Source organism: Schistocerca piceifrons, chromosome 5, assembly GCF_021461385.2.
Source record: "Schistocerca piceifrons isolate TAMUIC-IGC-003096 chromosome 5, iqSchPice1.1, whole genome shotgun sequence".
Lineage (NCBI taxonomy): Eukaryota > Metazoa > Arthropoda > Insecta > Orthoptera > Acrididae > Schistocerca > Schistocerca piceifrons.
In genome coordinates this window covers 134,743,991-134,764,978 of record NC_060142.1, presented here as the reverse complement: position 1 = coordinate 134,764,978, position 20,988 = coordinate 134,743,991, and the positions used below count along the sequence as shown (strand labels likewise).

The 20,988-nt window shown below is 41.1% G+C and overlaps 1 protein-coding gene across 2 annotated transcripts in view; it reads left to right on the top strand.

The window, feature by feature from the left end:
- LOC124798558 (monocarboxylate transporter 1-like) overlaps positions 1-20,988 on the top strand; it is a 94,142-nt gene that overhangs the window by 21,681 nt on the left and 51,473 nt on the right. Inside the window, exons 1-2 of one of the 2 annotated variants that reach the window (XM_047262018.1) lie at positions 8,481-8,603; positions 13,819-13,945. In XM_047262018.1, coding sequence (XP_047117974.1) covers positions 13,819-13,945 — 127 coding nt within the window. In that variant the 5' untranslated portion in view covers positions 8,481-8,603. Of the gene's footprint in view, positions 1-8,480; positions 8,604-13,818; positions 13,946-20,988 lie in introns of those variants that run through there. The other variant, XM_047262017.1, reaches the window with a different exon arrangement.

Genomic DNA, 20,988 nt, shown 5'->3' with positions numbered 1-20,988 from the left:
TGATGATAAACAGAAGGCCGAAATTCTAAACCTAGACTTCAAAAACTCGTTTACGGTAGAGGACTGCAGCACCATTCCCCCCTTCAATTATCGAAAAAATGAAAGCATGGCTGACATAGTGTTTAGTGTATCTGGGATTGTAAGACAGTTAAGATTCTTAGACACCAGGAAGGCATCTGGCCCAGACAGTTTCCCCGTAAGATTTTATGTTGACTATGCTACAAATATAGCACCATTCTTATCCATCATCTATCAGAGATCATTGTAACAGCGGAAAGTTCCAGGGGGCTGGTAGAAGGCTCAGGTCTCAGCCATCTATAAAAGGGGTAGAAAATCGGATGCACATAATTACCGGGCAATTTCACTGACATCGATTTGTTGTAGAATCATGGAACATATTTTGTGTTCAGACATAGTGACCTTTCTAGACTCTGAGAAGCTCATCTGCAGAAACCAGCACGGTTTTAGGAAATAGCGGTCATGCGAGACACAACTGGCCCTCTTTGTACATGATTACAACAGGCTCTAGATAACGGCTCCCAGGTTGATGCCATATTTCTCGACTTTCGAAAGGCGTTCGACTCAGTTCCGGACTGTTGCTTGCTACAAAAAGTGCGCGCTTACGGTCTATCCGATGACATATGCGGTTGGATAGAAAGTTTTCTAACAGACAGGAAGCAGTATGTCGTCCTGAACGATGTGACTTCAACAGAAACAAGCGTAACTTCTGGTGTGCCCCAGGGCAGCGTAATAGGTCCTCTGCTTTTTACGTTTTACGTAAACGATCTGGTTGATGGTGTTGACAGCGACCTTAGACTGTTTGCCGATGACGCTGTATGCCACAGGAAAGTAGTATCACACGAAAGTTGTGAACAAATCAGTGAGGATTTGCAGACAATAAATACGTGGTGTAATGACTGGCAGTTATCTTTCAATATTAGTAAGTGTAACCTACTACGTATAACAAGGCGAAAATCCCCATTAATGTACGAGTACAAAATAAATGCCCTGTCTTCGGAAGCGGTAACGTCCGTCAAGTATCTGGGTGTTACTACCCGAAATGATCTCAAATGGAATGATCAGATTACACAAGTAACGGGTAAGGCGAAGTATAGATTGCGGTTTATTGGTAGAATCCAGAAGCGAAGCAGTCCTTCAACAAAGGAAATAGCTTAAAATACTTTAGTTCGTCCAGTCTTGGAGTATTGTTCGTCTGTGTGGGACCCTTACCAGTTGGGTCTGATTCAAGAGACTGAGAAGGTCCAAAGAAGAGCGGCAAGATTCGTGACTGGTACATTTAGCCATCGCGAGAGCGTTACAAATCTCATAGAAAGTTTGAAGGGGGACACTCTTGCAGATAGACGGCGCGCTAAACAGAAGGGGCTGCTCACTAAATTCCGAAATCCTATCTTCACCGAGGATGTAGAGCATATACTATTACCACCAACTTTCAAATCGCGCAGTGGTCACCATTCAAAGATAAGGGAAATAAGACCTCGTACTGAGGCGTTCAGACAGTCGTTTTTCCATCGCGCGATTCGCAAGTGGAACAGAGGGGGGGGGGGGGGGGGGGGAAATATGACTTTGGCGCGAATTGTGCCCTCCGCCACACACCGCTTGGTGGCTAGCGGAGTATATACGTAGATATAGATGTAGAGGGAGTCACAATTGACTCTGAACATAAGCAAATGTAACGTATTGCGAATACATAAAAGAAAGATCCTTTATTGTAAGGTCAAAGACTGGGAGCATTTAGTTTCATAAAGTACCTAGGACTACGCTTCCGAAGCCAATTGTAGTGCAACGACCATATAAAAGTAATCGCTAAGGCAGGTGCCGGACTAAAATTCATTGAAAGAATCCTCTGAGAATGTAGTCCATCGACAAAGGAAGTACCTTGCAAAACACTCGTTCCTCCAATACTTGAATGTTGTTTGTCAGTATGGGAACCGTACCAGATGGGACTGATAGAGGAAACAGAGAAGCTCCAAAGAAGAGCAGCGCCCTGCGTTACAGGTTCATTTAGTGAGCACGTCACGTAGATGATCAAACAGATCCAGTGGCAGACGCTGCGAGAGAGCTGTACTGCATCACAGTGTCGTTTACTGTTACGCTTCCGAGATCGTGCCATCCTATACATTGCTTCCTTCTACGTACATCTCGCAGAAAGACAATCAAGATAAAATTAGAGAGATTCGAACCGACGCGGAGGCTTATCGCCACTTTTTCCAGCGACCCATACACGACCGGAACAGGTAGGGGCGATGAGACACTGAAACGCAAAGTACCCTCCGTCACACATCGTAAGGTGGCTTGTGGACTATAACTGTAAATGTTCGCGGCACCCACGCACTTTCGTGACATCGCGCTAATGAAGCGGGTAGAAGATGGCTGTTAAAATCTATGGTAACGTCATTTAGGAATTTTCACGAGGGTTATACTGCCTTGTTACGAAGTTTTATATTTTAGGCAAAACATGTACGTATTTCTAATCCACAGACCGTTCCTGTCTCTTCCTCAATATTTTCTGCATTTCCTTGGTAACATGTTTTCCACTGCGGGTGTCTTGCAGTGCCTCGCAGTGTTAAAGTCTACTTTGTTCTTTCACAGAACCGAAAAGATGTAGCGTGGAGGGTGCTAAGTCGAAACTGTAGGATAAACTTCGGGGTGCTGGATGGTTCACTTCCCTGGGACGTTAATTGTGCAATACGCGATAGAGCTTTGAATGTAGGTTTAAAGGACGGCACCTACGTAGTGTCTAGGTACAAAAAAGTAAATCGCAGTGCAACCATCTTCATCCAGCAAGACATAGCCTCCAACGTTCCAAGCGTACTGTCCTTCGTTCTGAAGTAGCCCTTAGAGGATGGTTCTTCTCAGAACTTTGTGGCTTTTGGGCTATAAAATTTACGATACAGTAGTCACAAACTTTTCGATAAACCACGCTTTGAAACACATCCTGCTCTAACGTGTGTCCTACTTCAAGTTTAATAGCGATTTTATTCACAGTGACGCGTCTGTCCCCTCCAGTAAACTCGTCAATTCTTGCGTATCGAGCAGACAGTTCGAGAATGGCTGTTGCGAGCCTCAGCTTGCACGCTCGTTTTCACGCCTTCGAGATGTTTTACCATCTCGTAGAACTGCTGGCACCTATGCACACATCTCCATAGTTAATCAGAAACCTGAATTCAATGTCATCAGCATAGTTTTCCTCATTAACGGGCAATTCAGTGATTGCAAGCTGCCGAAACTAAATATCAGTTTCGTTAGGTCTGTGTTGTTGTCTGGAATTGCTGTTGTAGTTAAGAGTTGCTCATGATTTTCAGTATTTTTGTGCTAGTTACAAAAACCTAATGTCTACCATCGGAGTAAACTACACTCTACAGTTATAAGAGGTTGGCACTGCAGCGTTACTTAATTCATTATTTCGCTGGGCAAAGAACATCATCGTATCAAAACTGTCGTAAATTGTGTTTTACACTTTTGTGTTTCAGACATGTTCCACATTCTCGAAGAACTCATCACTAGATCGCAGAACGGAATATATCTTCTGTCATTTAATATATGGACTAGTGTTAAGTAACTAGTGTTAAGTACTTTAATATACCGGTTGATTCAAAATGAAAGAATACAGACGAATTATAAAAAATTGGATACATTGTCCAAGCGCAACGTGCATTCTGCCGTCGATTCAGCAAGAAGCTGTCGCTACTCAAGCAGATTTGTGACAGACGTGAAAAATCTTGGAAATTGGTTGCATATGCGAAGGAAAGAGCACTGGTCGAGCACACACATCTGATGAAAATGTCGAGTATATCTGAGATTCTTTCGCACGGAGCCCTCGGAAATCCACAGCACGGGCAGGCCAGGAACATCAACTTCCTCAAACAACGAAGTTATGTGTTCTGAAACGATGCCTGCTTATGAAGCCTTACAAATTGCAATTAGTGTAGCAACTGCGATCCGCCGGCCATAATAGAAGGTACGAATTATGCATTTCAGTTCTCCAGGATATTGTAGAGGACACTTTTCTCAAACGATTCATCTCTAATCGTCGTTCCATCTATCGGATAAAGTAAACCGCCACACACATAGACAGAAAGATCCTTTGTTGTATGATTACACAATAGCAGAACAATGACTGTGAGCATTTAGTTTCCTGCCATGTGGACCTTTTTTGTGGAGTTAACTGTGACATAAAAGTCGTACTTGGACATACTGCAAAATGGGTTGTTTCACGGTCTTCGCCAAGATTCCAGTGATTTCAGTTTTATACGTGACGGCATCCCGCCTCAGTTTTAACACTGAGAAGCGGCGTTATCTTAACAACACCATCCCACAATGATGGATTGGAAGAGGTGAACAAGCTCTCGTTCATTGCTTTCGTCCTCGCAGGTCACTAGACCTCCCACCTTGCTTTTTTTTATGGCGTACGTAAAGGACAGAGCTTTTGTCTCATTTGTGGCAGCTACTCTTCAAGAGCTGAGTAATTGAATTGTTGAACCTGTCGATGCAATAAGCAGGGACCTGTTGATTCGTGTGACGAATGAAACGGAGTACTGTATCGATGGATCGATGTTTCTACAGCAACGCATGGGTCTCATGCGGAGTGTATGATATAATGTCTGAGCGAACATAAAAGGTTCAGCCTTCTTCTACCCGGTGACATTTGCAACGTGTTTCTGTCTTTCATCGTCTGACTGCAATAAACGTTTGAATTCTGTTCTTTCTTTTTTAAATCACCCTGTATTTCTAAATTATTTGAATAGAGACTATGATGGACTGTTGCTTATGGCCGAGTCGGTCAACGGCAAATGAGGGGACCTTAGTCACCGGTGTAAGAAGCAATTATTGATGACGATATGGTGACGAGAAGAGAAATCTTTGTCACAAAGGCGCCGGCCGCTGGTGGCCGAGCGGTTCTGGCGCTACAATCTAGAACCGCGCGACCGCTACGGTCGCAGGTTCGAATCCTGCCTCGGGCATGGATGTGTGTGTTGTCCTTAGGTTAGTTAGGTTTAAGTAGTTCTAAGTTCTAGGGGACTTATGACCTCAGCAGTTGAATCCCATAGTGCTCAGAGCCATTTGAACCATTTTTTTGTCACAAAGGCACTGCAAATCATTCAAGCACAAGTCGACTGTAACCGCTAGCAGTTATTGGTCGGATTAACACTACAAGCATCATACGGAATAGAGAAAAGAAACAGGTGTCACAGAAGGAGCACTGTTTCTTGGTTCATGAGGCGCTTCAACTATTGTGATATAAAGTTTATTTTCCACTCTATGTTTAGGCTGAGAGAACACGTGATCTTAGGGCCTACTCTTGGCCGGTACTGTGTTTAGACCACTATATGTATTTGTTAGTTTTAGTTAGTATTGAAGATCGTCCTATCCTCCACTGCAGATTGTGTTACATGTGGTTTCAAAGGTTTTAGTTTTCCTTTTCTGTGTATTTTGCCCATGTACAAAGTAGGACTAACTTACAGACAAAATGAGTTTGTAGAGTATTGAGTGAAATGTTTTAATCACTTAACATGCCTCACAACTCTCTGATTGCCAACTGTTTACGTATTGATACTTCATAAAACCTCTCAATCCATCCGCGTGGGTTAAGTTTGTCAACATTCTGCTGAGTGTATGGTACGGGGCACTAAACCTCCTGACCTCGTAACAGCTCAAAAAAGGGTTCAAATGGCTCTAAGCACCACGGGGATTAACATCTGAGGTCATCAGTCCCCTAGACTTAGGTCTACTTAAACCTAACTAACCTAAGGACATCACACACATCCATGCTCGAGGCAGAATTTGAACTTGCGGCCGTAGCAGCAGCGTGGTTCCGGACTGAAGGGCCTAGAACCACTCGGCCACAGCGGCCGGCCTCGTAACAGCATTACATGCAGTGTGTAAAATACTTGTAGACAAAAACGATGTTTCTTTCATACTGTAGTGTCGTTTTTATGTTATTGATGATGGAAGACAAGGGAGACAGTGGAACCAGATGCCACCGCATAGTGCCACCATTAGAATATGCTTTGTAGTTTGTATCACACATCCGCCACAGTAAAATTGTGACATCTGCTTAAACGTCTCATGAAAATGTCTTCTGCAAGTTGCAGATAGTTCCCACAATAGGCCAGATTTGATAAATCTGGTCATTATTGTCTTCCCAACAAGAAACAAACTGACAGCATAACACAATAGTAACTATGTAAAGGTTACTACACTGCTGCAAAGCCTACATATTATCATTTTTTCTAATTGGTTGAAGAGGTCAGACACAAAATATATCCGCATCCATTACCAGTACCACATGCCCTCAGTGCAAGTGACAGTGCGGAAAGGTTTGGGATGTAATCCATGCCATTGACATCAACGTCTGGTAGGGCAAAGTTGTGTACAAGTATGTGGTGTCTGAGAGTATGAATGCTTATAACCGGTTAGGATATTTCATTGTGACTATTAGCAATTGTTGGCGGAACCGTCCGTACGCTGACGGCAGCTACTAGAAGGGAAAAGACGCATTTCTAACTCTCTGCTCCTAATATTGTAGTTATTAGTGGAACAAATGCATATTTGATTGTCTGATTTTTTCTTTCAGTGTTATGCAGATTTAACAAAGAGTGACTGTGAATGACTGTTATATCCTTTGTACGTAGCAGGAAGAGGAATTTCTTCTGAACACCACTACATAACCTTCAAAAGCATGCATTGTGAGGAGGGCTAATGGTGTTGCGAACTGTTAAAATTTACACTCGAAGCAAAGAGTACGCCCCGAAGAGTTCGAATATGTAGTGTTGGACACGTGTATCTTGTCACACATCATAAGAATTTCTGTTCGTAAATGTTTTAAGGAATGGGAAAGGTTACGTACTTTATGGCATTCATACACTTAAATAAAATAAGGAACAATTTGTATAGACCGTTTAAACGTCAACTATTTACAAAAATTGTTTGCTTCTTTACACACAAAGAAATCATTGCAGACAAATTTACTAGATATTTACCAAATCTATTGGAAAGTTAAGGGTTATTCATAGTGTAGCTTGGATGTTTATTTAGAGTGTTTTGTATATCAGTACACTCTTCAATATGGAAAGGTACAAAAGAAAATCTGATAGGAATCTGGTATTTCAAGGAGATATGGTGGCAGAAATTAAGGATAGGTTGCTGCAGGCTGAAAGTAAATCAACCGCCCGTCTGTATGGGATGAATAAGGCTACGCTCAGGAAGAGATTTGGAATGTGTTACTGTTCTTGGTTCACTAGGCAGCTGCTACTCAGTGTTTCCTTAGGAAACGAAAGAGGAAGTAGCTAAATATTATGTTGAACTACAGCAGCCACTGTGTGGATTAGTACTTAAAGATCTACGAGGGTGAGTCAAATGAAAACCTTAAATATTTTTTTAAATATTATTTGTTGTGCAGAAGTGGTAAAAAGCTGTATCACTTTTCAACATAATCTCCCCCACGCTCAATGCAAGTCCTCCAGCGCTTCCTTAAAAAAAAAAATTCTTTTGGTAGTCCACGCAACCGGTCATGGACCGCATGGCGTACCTCTTCATCAGAACGGAACTTCTTTCCTCCCATTGCGTCTTTGAGTGGTCCAAACATATGGAAATCACTTGGTGATGAGGAATGACGTCATTCCTTGCTCGCTCTCATCGTTGCCGGTTGGTGGAAGTGAACCCAGGTTTCGTCCCCAGTAACGATTCTTGCAAGGAAGCCATCACCTCGTTCAAAGCGCCGAAGAAGTTCTTCACAAGCGTCAATACGTCGTTCTCACATTTCAGGAGTCAGCTGCCGTGGCACCCATCCTGCAGACACTTTGTGAAACTGGAGCACATGATGCACAAAGTGGTGTGCTTACCCATAACTAATCTGTAAACATGCTGCAATGTCATTCAGTGTCACTCGGCGGTTTTCCTCCACTATGGCTTCAACTGCTGCAATGTTCTGTGGAGTCACAACTCGTTGTGCCTGACCTGGACGAGGAGCATCTTCCACTGAAGTCACACCATATGCGAACTTCCTACTCCATTCATAGACTTGCTGCTGTGACAAACATGCACCACCGTATTGAACCTTCATTCGTCGATAAATTTCAATAGGTTTCACACCTTCACTACGCAAAAACCGAATAACAGAACGCTGTTCTTTCCTGGTGCAAGTCTCAAGTGGGGCGGCCATTTTTATACTGATACTGCGACGGTATGTGTGCATCTGCACTATACTGCCACCTACAGGCCATTCTGCACGCTGTTTGTAGCACGCTTACCAACTTACAGGATAACGGTGCGAAATTTCGATTTGTTATAAGAAATTTAAGGCTTTCATTTGACTCACCCTCGTATGTGAGCTTGCATAAACCTGTACAGAAAGAAATAGTGTTGAACACGGGTTTAATAAGCACATACAAATAGCTGCCAAGAACTGGGCTAGGGAATTCTGCTAACACAGAAATCTTTCGTTACAGGAGTCAGAAAAAACTGATCTTGCAAGAGCCGCAGGATTCAGTAAAATCAAGTTGGAAGATTTTTCAAGAACCTGGAGAAACCGTTTCAGCTAGTTCAAAGACCATCTTCAAATCTGCAACAGTCTACAACTAGATGTAGGTCAATACATCTTACCTGAACCAAAAATGTTCTAATACAATTAAGTAAAGTACATAATGTTGTGGACTGGCAAGACAGCCAATCCACAGTGACGGGTAGCCGAAAGGCACGCGTTTAAGCTCACGCAGGCTGGCGTGAGGTCTGGAATAGGACACGGAAATGAACGAGCAAAAACAGGACGTAGCTGTGGAATACTTAACTTTAATCCATAATTGGTGAACATCGGTCTGACGGTACATGCATCACAAGATAAATAGCAATTGATAATGGCGCCTTGCTAGGTCGTAGCAAATGACGTAGCTGAAAGCTATGCTAACTATAGTCTCGGCAAATGAGAGCGTATTTTGTCAGTGAACCATCGCTAGCAAAGTCGGCTGTACAACTGGGGCGACTGCTAGGAAGTCTCTCTAGACCTGCCGTGTGGCGGCGCTCGGTCTGCAATCACTGACAGTGGCGACACGCGGGTCCGACATATACCAACGGACCGCGGCCGATTTAAAGGCTACCACCTAGCAAGTGTGGTGTCTGGCGGTGACACCACACATAACGTATACAGTAATATTAATGACGTTAAGTACCTAATACTATGATTGCGTGCAACACGTAAAAATGATAATTTACGGAACTGATCCGACGTCATCATAATAACTACATCATTGTCCTATATGTACATTACTTACTCATCCCATAATCAGAGAACTTGCAACATATTATACACCATAAATAGTGCTGAGCACTCTCACTTGCCGAAAAAAAAATCCGACGCGGGATCCCATGTGTTTGATCATCTTATACTTTCTGAGATAATAACCGTAAGCAATATAACACGCCATCCGTCATGCCATGAGAAACAGTTGAAGTAGTCCCGCCATGGAAACAGGCAAACTAACTGTCGCAAATCATTAAACCTTAACTCATAGCTATTCTCACCAGGTGACAGTACAGTATGGTACATCTAACATATGAAGTTACACCAGTGCATATTCCTTTACGAATTAAATAAAATGCACCAGTTACCTAAAATCTATTAGTAACCATTAGACTATATGTCAAACATAACAGTGTATAATAGAACATAATGGATCTTGTTAGAAACGTTTAAATAGTTAACGCACAAAGCTGCAGGGATATTTAAGATTCCAACTACTTTATCAAATTTTGTTATATAAAAACGTTAAAATACTTAAGTGGCTAGCACTCTATACAATGTGTAATATGTTGCAAGTTCTGATTTCTGATCATTTCCGTAAATTATTATTTTTTACGTGTTGTACACGCACAAAATGCGGTTATTTACTTAACAGCAGCGATGTTACCATGTATGTCATACACTCTACTTAACTGTGTTACAATAATTTTGGTTTTGGTAAGATGTATTGACCAGTATTTCATTGTAAACCTCTGCAGATCTGAAGATAGCCATTGAACTGACTGAAACTGGTTACCTGTGTAGCAGTACTTTCGATCTGGGAAACAATATGTTCTAAAAGGATACTAGACTCACAGCCTGTAGAAAATTTATGAAGATAACAATTTCCCTGTTAAGTAACTAATCGCATGTCTGTGACAACACGTAAAAAATTATAATTTATGGAAATGATCAGAAATTAGAACTCGAAACGTATTACACATTGTATAGAGTGCAAGTATTGGATCGGACTCACGCCCTAACTTGGATTAAGTTACCCGATTTGTCGGTGTATCAACACAGACTGTCCGAAGGGTCTACAACGAATGGTATACCACTCCGACCCATTTAAGACTGCTTAATAACAGTGGTTGTAAAAATATCCTGACCGACGGGAGACGATGTCACACCTCGTCAATGACAAAAAATTTCAAAGTCGTCGGGAATTGCTGCAGAAAGGTGGTCCGAATCTCGCAAAATTCCATTGGTCACACAGCGCCTCATAGTGCCGCACATCTTGAAAGTGGCTGTAACTGACTGGAGGCATGTTGTCTTACTGGACGGGTCGCAATTTCGCCTCAAATGATGCAAGGCGCCGAGGGCGTCGAGGGCTTATTGAAGTATTTACCCCGCATTGTGCGCAGCAGTAGTTCCAAACCTTTCTCAAACCATTACCCCTGAGTGGCATCAAATATTAGCTGCAGTCAGCGACAGCGTTAATGGCCTGTGGTCGCGTAGCTGACAAGCTCGGCTGGAAGTGCATAGACAGCAACTACGTTACGTTCCTGCACCTTGGCAACATCGCAGACCGGCTCGCCTGAATCTGCCTCGCGTTTGACGAACCAGTACACTTTAGCCCATAGCTTCTCAAGTAATTGTTTTCTCACACCCCGTCCTAGATGCGGTCTGACAGATCGCTATGGTTAAAAAGACACAAAAATTGCGTTCGGTGTTTCTGTGTAACAGTTCAATCTTTTATGTGAAACGTTACATTAATAACCCACGAAAAAGTACATTTAAATAAATTTTAAAATTTATTTCTATGATTAAAACTCGTTTAAACAAAAACTGAACAAAATGAACATAATACTACATGATAATGGTAATACTGTGAAAACTGAAATACCCTGTACTCTATATTTTACTTTTTGCTGTTTTTTTATTGGTCTTATACATGTAATAATAAAAACATAAAAACTCCCATAAAACATTCAAAAAATGAAAACTACACTAGTAGTTTTCAGGTTTTTTCTTCTCAGAGGTTTTCTTTGCACTCACTTCAGATTTCTGTAGAGAAATCAAGCTAGACTGGTTTCTTGCATCAATGACAAATGTAAAAAGTCTTTCTCTTTTTTTTTTGGGCCACAGGTGGGGCATGTTTTGCTTTTTTCCAATCGTTCTTCAACGCCTCCTACTCTTGGTTCTGCTACATCCAAAACACAGTGAGTGGATGCACGGAGTTCTCGGGCTGTGTGATAATTGTTGACAAGCTTTTTATCTGTGGCGTCACGATCAAGTGTCCAAGCTTCTTCAAAAAATTCAAAATGTGTATTCAAAAGTGTGTGAAATCTTATGGGACTTAACTGCTAAGGTTATCAGTTCCTAAGCTTACACACTACTTAACCTAAATTATCGTAAGGACAAACACACACACCCATGCCCGAGGGAGGACTCGAACCTACGCCGGGACCAGCCACACAGTCCATGACTGCAGCGCCTTAGACCGCTCAGCTAATCTCGCGCTGCAAAAAATGAAAGGAGCTCATCATAGTATCGCTTTTGTAGGAATTGTGAAGGACAAACGGATTCAATCCACTTGGTCCAATATGCGGAAAGATAATGCCCTTGGCCAATGTTGGAAGAGCCTTCGACGACCTTCTTAGCACGACGTGGGCACATTCATGCAAGTTATTGTGTGAACACGTGTCAGGATGTTTACTTCAGCTTTCTCGGTGATCTGGAACACGATCGTGACGGGTATGCTGTGGAGCTTTCCGTCGTTCGATGGCAGCAGCCATGTTTACTGGCCTGCACGTATACCTTCCTGGTTTGGTGGCACCTCAGATATCCTGTCGCATCTACACTGCCCGGTAAGTAAGAAGATCGTCATCCCATAGAAAGTCTCTGCGATTATTTGGAATTGAGGGTGAAACGTAGCAAATAACCAAATAGCATAACCGAAAAACACCGATGTGATGCCTCAGCTGCATATTGCATACATGAAGAAAGCTCCAACTTTCTTCGTTGGCGGGTTCAGTCCATCATCAATGCTAGAGGCGTTGTTACATGGTATTAGCTCGGCGACTCATGTGGGTGTCTAAATTTTTGTCCTGTGAGCTTATCACATGCTTCTTGTATCTGGTTCCATAGAAGATAAGTTGAAGAGTAGCATTGTTGTACAGACTGAAATGCTTGATTCCAAATGCAATTACTTCTAATTTTGCTTTCTGGTATAAAAGTCGGTGTGAATGGAAGCAGCCTGACTGTGTGCAGCTATCACGTCTGGTGAGCTTTCTGTATTTTCAATTTTAGTCGCATCGGTAAAATGTACGAATGAAAGCAATTGCTCTAGATAAGTTTAGGAGAACAGCGTTAATAAACCAGAGAAATACATTTTGGAAACATGGTTCACTACTGCAAGAGCGATCATGATAATTGTTGCTATCATGGAACGTTATGGAAAGTGACACTTCTAACGTTATTGTGAACACTAACGCCCGGAGGTTCGAGTCCTCCCGTGGGCATGGGTGTGTGTGTTGTTCTTAGCATAGGTTAGTTTAAGTTAGTTTAAGTAGTGTGTAGGTCTAGGGACCGATGACCTAAACAGTTTGGTCCCTTCGGAATTCACACACATTTGAACATTTTTGGCCTCTAACGTCGACTAAGTTAAAGAAAATAGTCAGCAACTTTACGTAGGGAACACTTACTCGTCAGTTGTCGGAATCAGTAACGTAGTTTTGTTAACAGTTACAGTGAAAGTTACACAATGCATTTTTTCACAGTGAAGATAATGAGTAACCAGAAAAAATTACAAACTCTGAAGGAAAATAAGTGCAATAAAAAACATTAAAAACTATAAAACGCACAGCATATGGTAACAAGAAAGAAAATAAAAGCCCACTGATGATGCCGAAATTTCAGCGAAACATGTCTCGGAAATAGAAGAAAAGATACAACTGTTTTGCTCAAGGCGGACACCCTCTAAGAAACGTAGTGTATATTGTGTTTGTAACTGAAAAAGATTTTTTTATTGACAATACATATTCTTGTATTGCACAAAGCTACACATGTACACTGCATCTGTATTCCATAGAATATCGCGCTGTGTGCAACATTATTATTTCTATGCGTCCCATTGCTATGAAACGTGCGAACAGATTAACGACTGTCATTACACATAGGAATACTGTTTTAATTCTTTAATTTCATCATCATGGATATCACGTGAAACTATGAGAGGAAGTAATATGTTGTATCGCCTTCAGCTTCTGATTTCGAAAGTTATTGACCAAGTCTAGCTATGATACCTACAGCGCCACCTGCTAGATTTTGTGTAGTCCTTCAGCGACTACCCTTCGGATGCAAGACCTCTGCAATCCATCTGCTTTTCTTTTTAGTTCGAAATAATGTCAAGCTGGAACGTGAATCTCTTAATCCTACTCCAGTCCGTCACATCCAGTAAAATTTTTGTGATTTAATTGTTATTGCTTTGTCGAGTTGCACGTCTTTTTCTCCCACAAAGCGTAACGGGCAATGAAGTCTCAGCAGCTACCCTCAACTGGCGTTTCTTGTTTTTACGACAGATGACCAACCAGTGTCTCAACACGATATTCAGCATGCTGTTCGGCGACAAGTTGCTGTCCTTGGGTCTGGAGACAACAAGCGCAGCCGTCATCATGAATTCGATGCAGGCAGTGATGCAGTTCTCCGGTGAGTACTTCAAAATCGACGTAACCGTGCAGTTATACCTAAGTGATTAAGCGATAGTTAGGGTAGGGACAGGGACCAGGTAGTCAATCTACTCAAGGGTCACTACCTAGAGGAATGAAAATAAAATAAAGATATTCGGTCAGATAAATTTGATGGTAACATCGACAGCGGCAGAAAATGGCAGAAAGTAAGCTACTGTAAAGGGCGCAGTGACAGGATTCTTCACTTCAGAAGCGACAGTAAACGAACGCCAACAAGAGTAATTCAGATATAAATGCTCACATCACAAGCAAAACATGAAGTGTGTGTATGTACAGGGTGTTTCAAAAATGACCGGTATATTTGAAACGGCAATAAAAACTAAACGAGCAGCGATAGAAATACACCGTTTGTTGCAATATGCTTGGGACAACAGTACATTTTCAGGCAGACAAACTTTCGAAATTACAGTAGTTACAATTTTCAACAACAGATGACGCTGCGGTCTGGGAAACTCTATAGTACGATATTTTCCACATATCCACCATGCGTAGCAATAATATGGCGTAGTCTCTGAATGAAATTACCCGAAACCTTTGACAACGTGTCTGGCGGAATGGCTTCACATGCAGATGAGATGTACTGCTTCAGCTGTTCAGTTGTTTCTGGATTCTGGCGGTACACCTGGTCTTTCAAGTGTCCCCACAGAAAGAAGTCACAGGGGTTCTTGTCTGGCGAATAGGGAGGCCAATCCACGCCGCCTCCTGTATGTTTCGGATAGCCCAAAGCAATCACACGATCATCGAAATATTCATTCAGGAAATTAAAGACGTCGGCCGTGCAATGTGGCCGGGCACCATCTTGCATAAACCACGAGGTGTTCGCAGTGTCGTCTAAGGCAGTTTGTACCGCCACAAATTCACGAAGAATGTCCAGATATCGTGATGCAGTAATCGTTTCGGATCTGAAAAATGGGCCAATGATTCCTTTGGAAGAAAATGCGGCCCAGACCAGTACTTTTTGAGGATGCAGGGACGATGAGACTGCAACATGGGGTTTTTCGGTTCCCCATATGCACCAGTTCTGTTTATTGACGAAGCCGTCCAGGTAAAAATAAGCTTCGTCAGTAAACCAAATGCTGCCCACATGCATATCGTCGTCATCAATCCTGTGCACTATATCGTTAGCGAATGTCTCTCGTGCAGCAATGGTAGCGGCGCTGAGGGGTTGCCGCGTTTGAATTTTGTATGGATAGAGGTGTAAACTCCGGCGCATGAGACGATACGTGGACGTTGGCGTCATTTGGACCGCAGCTGCAACACGGTGAACGGAAACCTGAGGCCGCTGTTGGATCACCTGCTGCACTAGCTGCGCGTTGCCCTCTGTGGTTGCCGTACGCGGTCGCCCTACCTTTCCAGCACGTTCATCCGTCACGTTCCCAGTCTGTTGAAATTTTTCAAACAGATCCTTTATTGTATCGCTTTTCGGTCCTTTGGTTACATTAAACCTCCGTTGAAAACTTCGTCTTGTTGCAACAACACTGTGTTTTAGGCGGTGGAATTCCAACACCAGAAAAATCCTCTGTTCTAAGGAATAAACCATGTTGTCTACAGCACACTTGCACGTTGTGAACAGCACACGCTTACAGCAGAAAGACGACATACAGAATGGCGCACCCACAGACTGCGTTGTCTTCTATATCTTTCACATCACTTGCAGCGCCATCTGTTGTTGAAAATTGTAACTACTGTAATTTCGAAAGTTTGTCCGCCTGAAAATGTACTGTTGTCCCAAGCATATTGCAACAAACGGTGTATTTCTATCGCTGCTCGTTTAGTTTTTATTGCCGTTTCAAATATACCGGTCATTTTTGAAACACCCTGTATGTATGTGTGTGTGTGTGTGTGTGTGTGTGTGTGTGTGTGTGTGTGAGAGAGAGAGAGAGAGAGAGAGAGAGAGAGAGAGAGAGAAAGAGATAACATATAAGAGTATCTGAACAAATTACTCAGTACGTACAGGAAGCTGGAAATGTAACATCCATGAGGGATTAGAATGATACAGTAGAGGAAAATATGGGATTGTAAGCAGTATCCAGAAATATATGTAGATTCATATCAAAATTTACTCATGACGAAGAGAATGTTGAAATTTAAGAGAATCGTGAGGAGCCCAATGTGTAAATAACAGAGACGTTGAGATACTGTGGAATCTGAGCATTCTAAGTTCTCTGTGACTGTAAATTTTGCAGTTCAGTTGAACAGATCAGTCATAGAAGCTGGAGATTCAAATATATTTATTTATTGATTGGTTATGTAGCCTGACCAGGTTAGGCCTTAAGGTCGTCTCTTACATCCGACCAGGAACACCACATGCAAGAAACATTACATAACAATCACAATACTAATAATAACTAATAATAATCTGCATTATTAAGGAAAATAATAACTGACAATAATAATAATAACTCTAATTGTGATGATAAGTTAAGGAAGGAATTAGGAATAATATTGCTTGGTTATTATGTAGCAAACGCAATAATAATAATTTGTATTATTAATAAAGTAATAACTGGTGATAATAATAATAATATTAATAATAAGAAGTGGAAAAAGAAAACACTACATGGCAAGCACCCATATCATCTAACACAGCCACACATCGATCAAGACGCATCCAACACATGGCTAAGAAAAGGCAATATATACAGTGATGATTGCAATACAGGATCAAACAATAAACACCAGATATTACAGCAAGCATATTATTGAAGATCCTAATACCACAACAGATAAATGCAGACTTTGCAAACAACAAATAGAAACAGTATATCACATCACAAGCTGATGTACAATACTAGCAAATACAGAATATCCCAGAAGAGATGACAATGTAGGAAAACTAATACATCAACAACTTGCCATATAACATAAACCAATAAAACAACACGTTCCCACATACAAGTATGCACCACAAAATGTACTGGAGAATGATGAATGCAAATTATACTGGAACAGAACCATTATAACAGATAAAACAACACCACATAACAAACTTGACGTCATACTCACCAATAAAAAGAAGAAATTAAGACAACTAATCGAAATATCAATACCCAATACAACAAATATACAGAAGAAAACAGGAGAAAAAATTGAAAAATACAGCCAATTGGTTGAGGAAGTAATGGACATGTGGCATCAGGATATAGTTGACATTATACCAATTATATTATTAACTACCACACAATATCCACCAGTACATCAACGCAATACAGCTACATCCAAAGGTACATATACAACTACAGAAATCTGTAATTATTGATACATTTTCATTTACCCGAAAGTTCCTAAATGCAATGTAACATATACCGTACAGTTAAAAGGAAGTCAGGCTTGTTCAATGTCCGCGTCACTTTCCATTTTTAACCAGACATAACGTCTGAGACAGGAAAGAAATAATAACGATAACAGTAACATTAATGATAGTACTAAAACAGTAGAAGAATTAGGAATGATACTGATTAGTTCAGCACTTCTGAAGCCTTGTTTGGTATCAGAAAAACTAGAAGGGTTAATAAAAGATGGTAAGACTGAAATGAAAGAGACAATAGCTGCTAGGAAAGAAGAGAATTTAGGTGGAGAAGTCTGCAGAGAAGGGGAGGGAATGGCGGTAGGAGAGGGAGGGCTGACGAGAGTTAGCTGCAGAGAAGACAGCTATTGTGATAGGAAGTGGGCCATTAGCTGTCTTTTGAAGTCTCGAAAGACTTTAATTTCGGTAATATTTTGAGGAAGATTGTTACAAAGTCGGGTTCCTCATACAGAAAATACTTTACAGAAGATGACAGTGTTGTGTAGTGGTACAGAGAGGATTTTACTTTGTTGAGAATGTGTATTTCTTCTGTATTGTTCAGGCAGTAGTGTGAGGGTTGAAGATAAATGGAAAGGAGTGTAATGATTGAGAAGACGATAGGGCAAATGCTTACAATCGCTACGCTAGCCATGATAGTTATTAATAGGCAGGAGCGATATGGTCGAAGTAGACTACATCACAAATGTGTCATACACAAGCATTCATTGCCAGTTCCAGCCGACGTTCTCATACAAAAGTCTCTGGAAAATGAGATTAAAGTAGTCAAGGATGGGGAGTATTAGTGACTCAACAAGCTTCTTTTTAAGCTCGAAATGCTTTTTATATTTCTTTTGTCAATGAAATGATGGTGACACCTTCTTACAGACTGCAGTTGTGTGTTCAGTCCAGCCAAAATGAGAGTCCAGAATTATCCCCAAATTCTTAGCAGAAGAAGAAAAGATTATTTCTGTGCTGTTTAGAATTAAGGGTGAAAGAGAGTCTCTGAACTGAGGAGTCATAAGGCTTTTGTGAGAGACTAAAATCGCTTGCGTTTTAGAAGAGGTAAGTTTCAAACCTACGTTCTGCTCCCATTCTGATAAAGCAAGTAAATCAGCATTTACGTTGTGGATGGCTGCGCGCAGATTTCTTGCGCTTGCGCTAAGTTATAACTGGAGGCAATCAGTCTATAAATGATATTTACAAAGGGAGATAATAGTCGACACATCATAAACAAATAATATGAAAAGCAATGGACCGAACACTGAACACTACTGAGGATATGTAATGGATGAGTGAATCCATTGTACTGCACTTGAAGAAAAGTTTTGCCTTTTGAGTTTAGTAAGCTCAATTACAAAGTCGACACAGTGGGACGCTTTGTTGAAATTCAATTGTCACATAATAACGGCCTCTTGTTTGTTCATAGCTTGTTTCAGTTCGTCTGTCAATTTTATAAGAGCAATCGTCATGGTGCTATTTTTACAGAAACCAGACTGGTAGTCTTCCAGAAGGCTACTTCACTGATAATCTGATCGTCAACTATGTATTCTAAAGCCTTATATAATGCTTCTAGAATGCAAGGTTCGCTAGCAGATTCCTCTTTGGGTAAAGGTTTTATGAGCCCCTTTTTCCAGGTTGTTGGGAAGAGATTAGAGGTCAGAGAATGGTTAGAAATATCCATAATTATAGGCAGTAGTGTAACTACTGTAATATTGGCGTGACCTGCAGCTACCTGACTGTGTTAAACTTACCGCCTGCAGAAAAATTTTTCGTTTGTACCAACCAGTGATACTTCAAAGGAAGTAAGCGTGGCGAAATATTCATTGCGATCCTCAACAGGAACTGGAGGTTCAGCTGCAGATTATTGAGGTTTACCTATCCCTAGACCTCGTAGATTTTTCCACAAGACGGAAGGCTGTGAAAGTCCTCAGTTAACCAGTGGGCGTACCTTTCTCGCAGACTCACTAACACGGATCCCTAGTCGCTTTTAGGTGAGATACTTCTTAGAGGTCTGGTACCGTTTATATCTTCTGTGTGCAGCGTCTCTGATGTTGTTATATGCGTCACTGATCCTCATATCCTTGTGAGGAAGGTAGCTACGAAGAAACTTCGGGTAACGAAACAAATAATTCAATTCATCGATGAACGCAGGAAATATGGAAATTTTCAGGAAAACAAAGATATACAGCGATATCAGGCAGTTAGGAATGGCATCAAGAGGAAATGCAGGGAAATTTAAGTGAATTTTTTAAGGAAAAAGGAAAAAAATATCGAAAACAAAACGGTAGAAGGAACGACAGGTTCAGCATATGGGGAAGTCAACAACTTTCACTGAAAATGAAGTCAAAGCTGTCAACTTAAGAGTGCAAAATGGATTCCACTATTGAACGCTGAAGAGAGAGCGGGTAGGTGGGAAGAGTTTATTAGGGACCTCTGTGAGGGAGAGGAACTGTCTGATGACGTGGTAAAATGTGAACTGAGTGTATATTTGGAAAGCAAAGGGAATCGGAAAGTGAATGAGATTATGAAGACTTGAGATCAAGCTAGCTAAAAGTAGCAGATAGCAGTCCGGAATTTCTAAAATCGTTGGGAAAGTGACAACCATACGGTTATTGAAGTTACAATGTGGGCTTAGTGGAGACACACCATCGTACGTTTGGGAGAATAGCGTCCCGACAACCATGAAAATTTCAACGACAGATCAATTTCCATACTATCGCAAAATTGCTTTAATAGTTTATGCATCCATTTTTCTGACAAGAGGAATATCTGTAGAAGAATGGATTGTATAAGTGAAGGTCTTTTAAATGAATATGGGTTTGGATTTAGTAAAGGTAAAGACATCAGGGATGCAGTTCTGACGTCGCCTGTTTGCGTTTATGTGTGTGTATGGAGTCAAAACTAATGAAATAACGAGACATTAGCATAAGAATTGTTGACTTGAAGAAATGACCGACAACGTAAAATAGTGCAAAATATTCAAAATTATCATAATAAAGGAAAAGGGAAAGACAGCAAGTATACAATACGTGCAAGCATCAAGAGCCAAAAACTAGAATGAAAGACCAAGAGATAAGTGCTCTGATTAAAAACATCATTAAAAAAAAGATGTAGTCTTTCTAGTCTAATCTTATATGGTTGTACATCGAGGAAACAATGGCGAAATAAGAGAAAGTTTTAGGAGTGGAATGAAAATTCAGTTAAAATGGTTCTCAATGATCAGAATACTCTCGTCAGTGTATGAGGAAGCTTCACTGGACCTGTTGAATGGAATGAAAAGTCTATTGCAAACTGAATTTGGTCTGAGAATAAACCAAAGGAAGAGGAAAGTAATGAGTAACAATAAGAGTTTAACAATGAACTTAAACATCGAAATCAGAGCAGCGTAGTGGAAGTGAAGGAATACTTACATTGCAAGCAAAGTGAGACAAAGAGAGCACTCTTCGCTCAATGAAGTCTATTTGTTTAAAAAAATAGCTTACTATGAGGAAGAGATTACTGAGAATGTTCGTGTGGAGCACAGAATTGCATGTAAGCGAATCATGGACGGTGAGAAAATGAAATAGAAGTGAATCATAGGTTTGACATGCGGTGTTATGGAAATATATTTAAAATTAAGTGACTGATAAAATAAGAATGGAGAGATTCTCTGCAGAATCAGCGAGAGAGGAAGAGAGATCGAAATAAATGAGGACGTTGTGCGACTCTGTTATGAG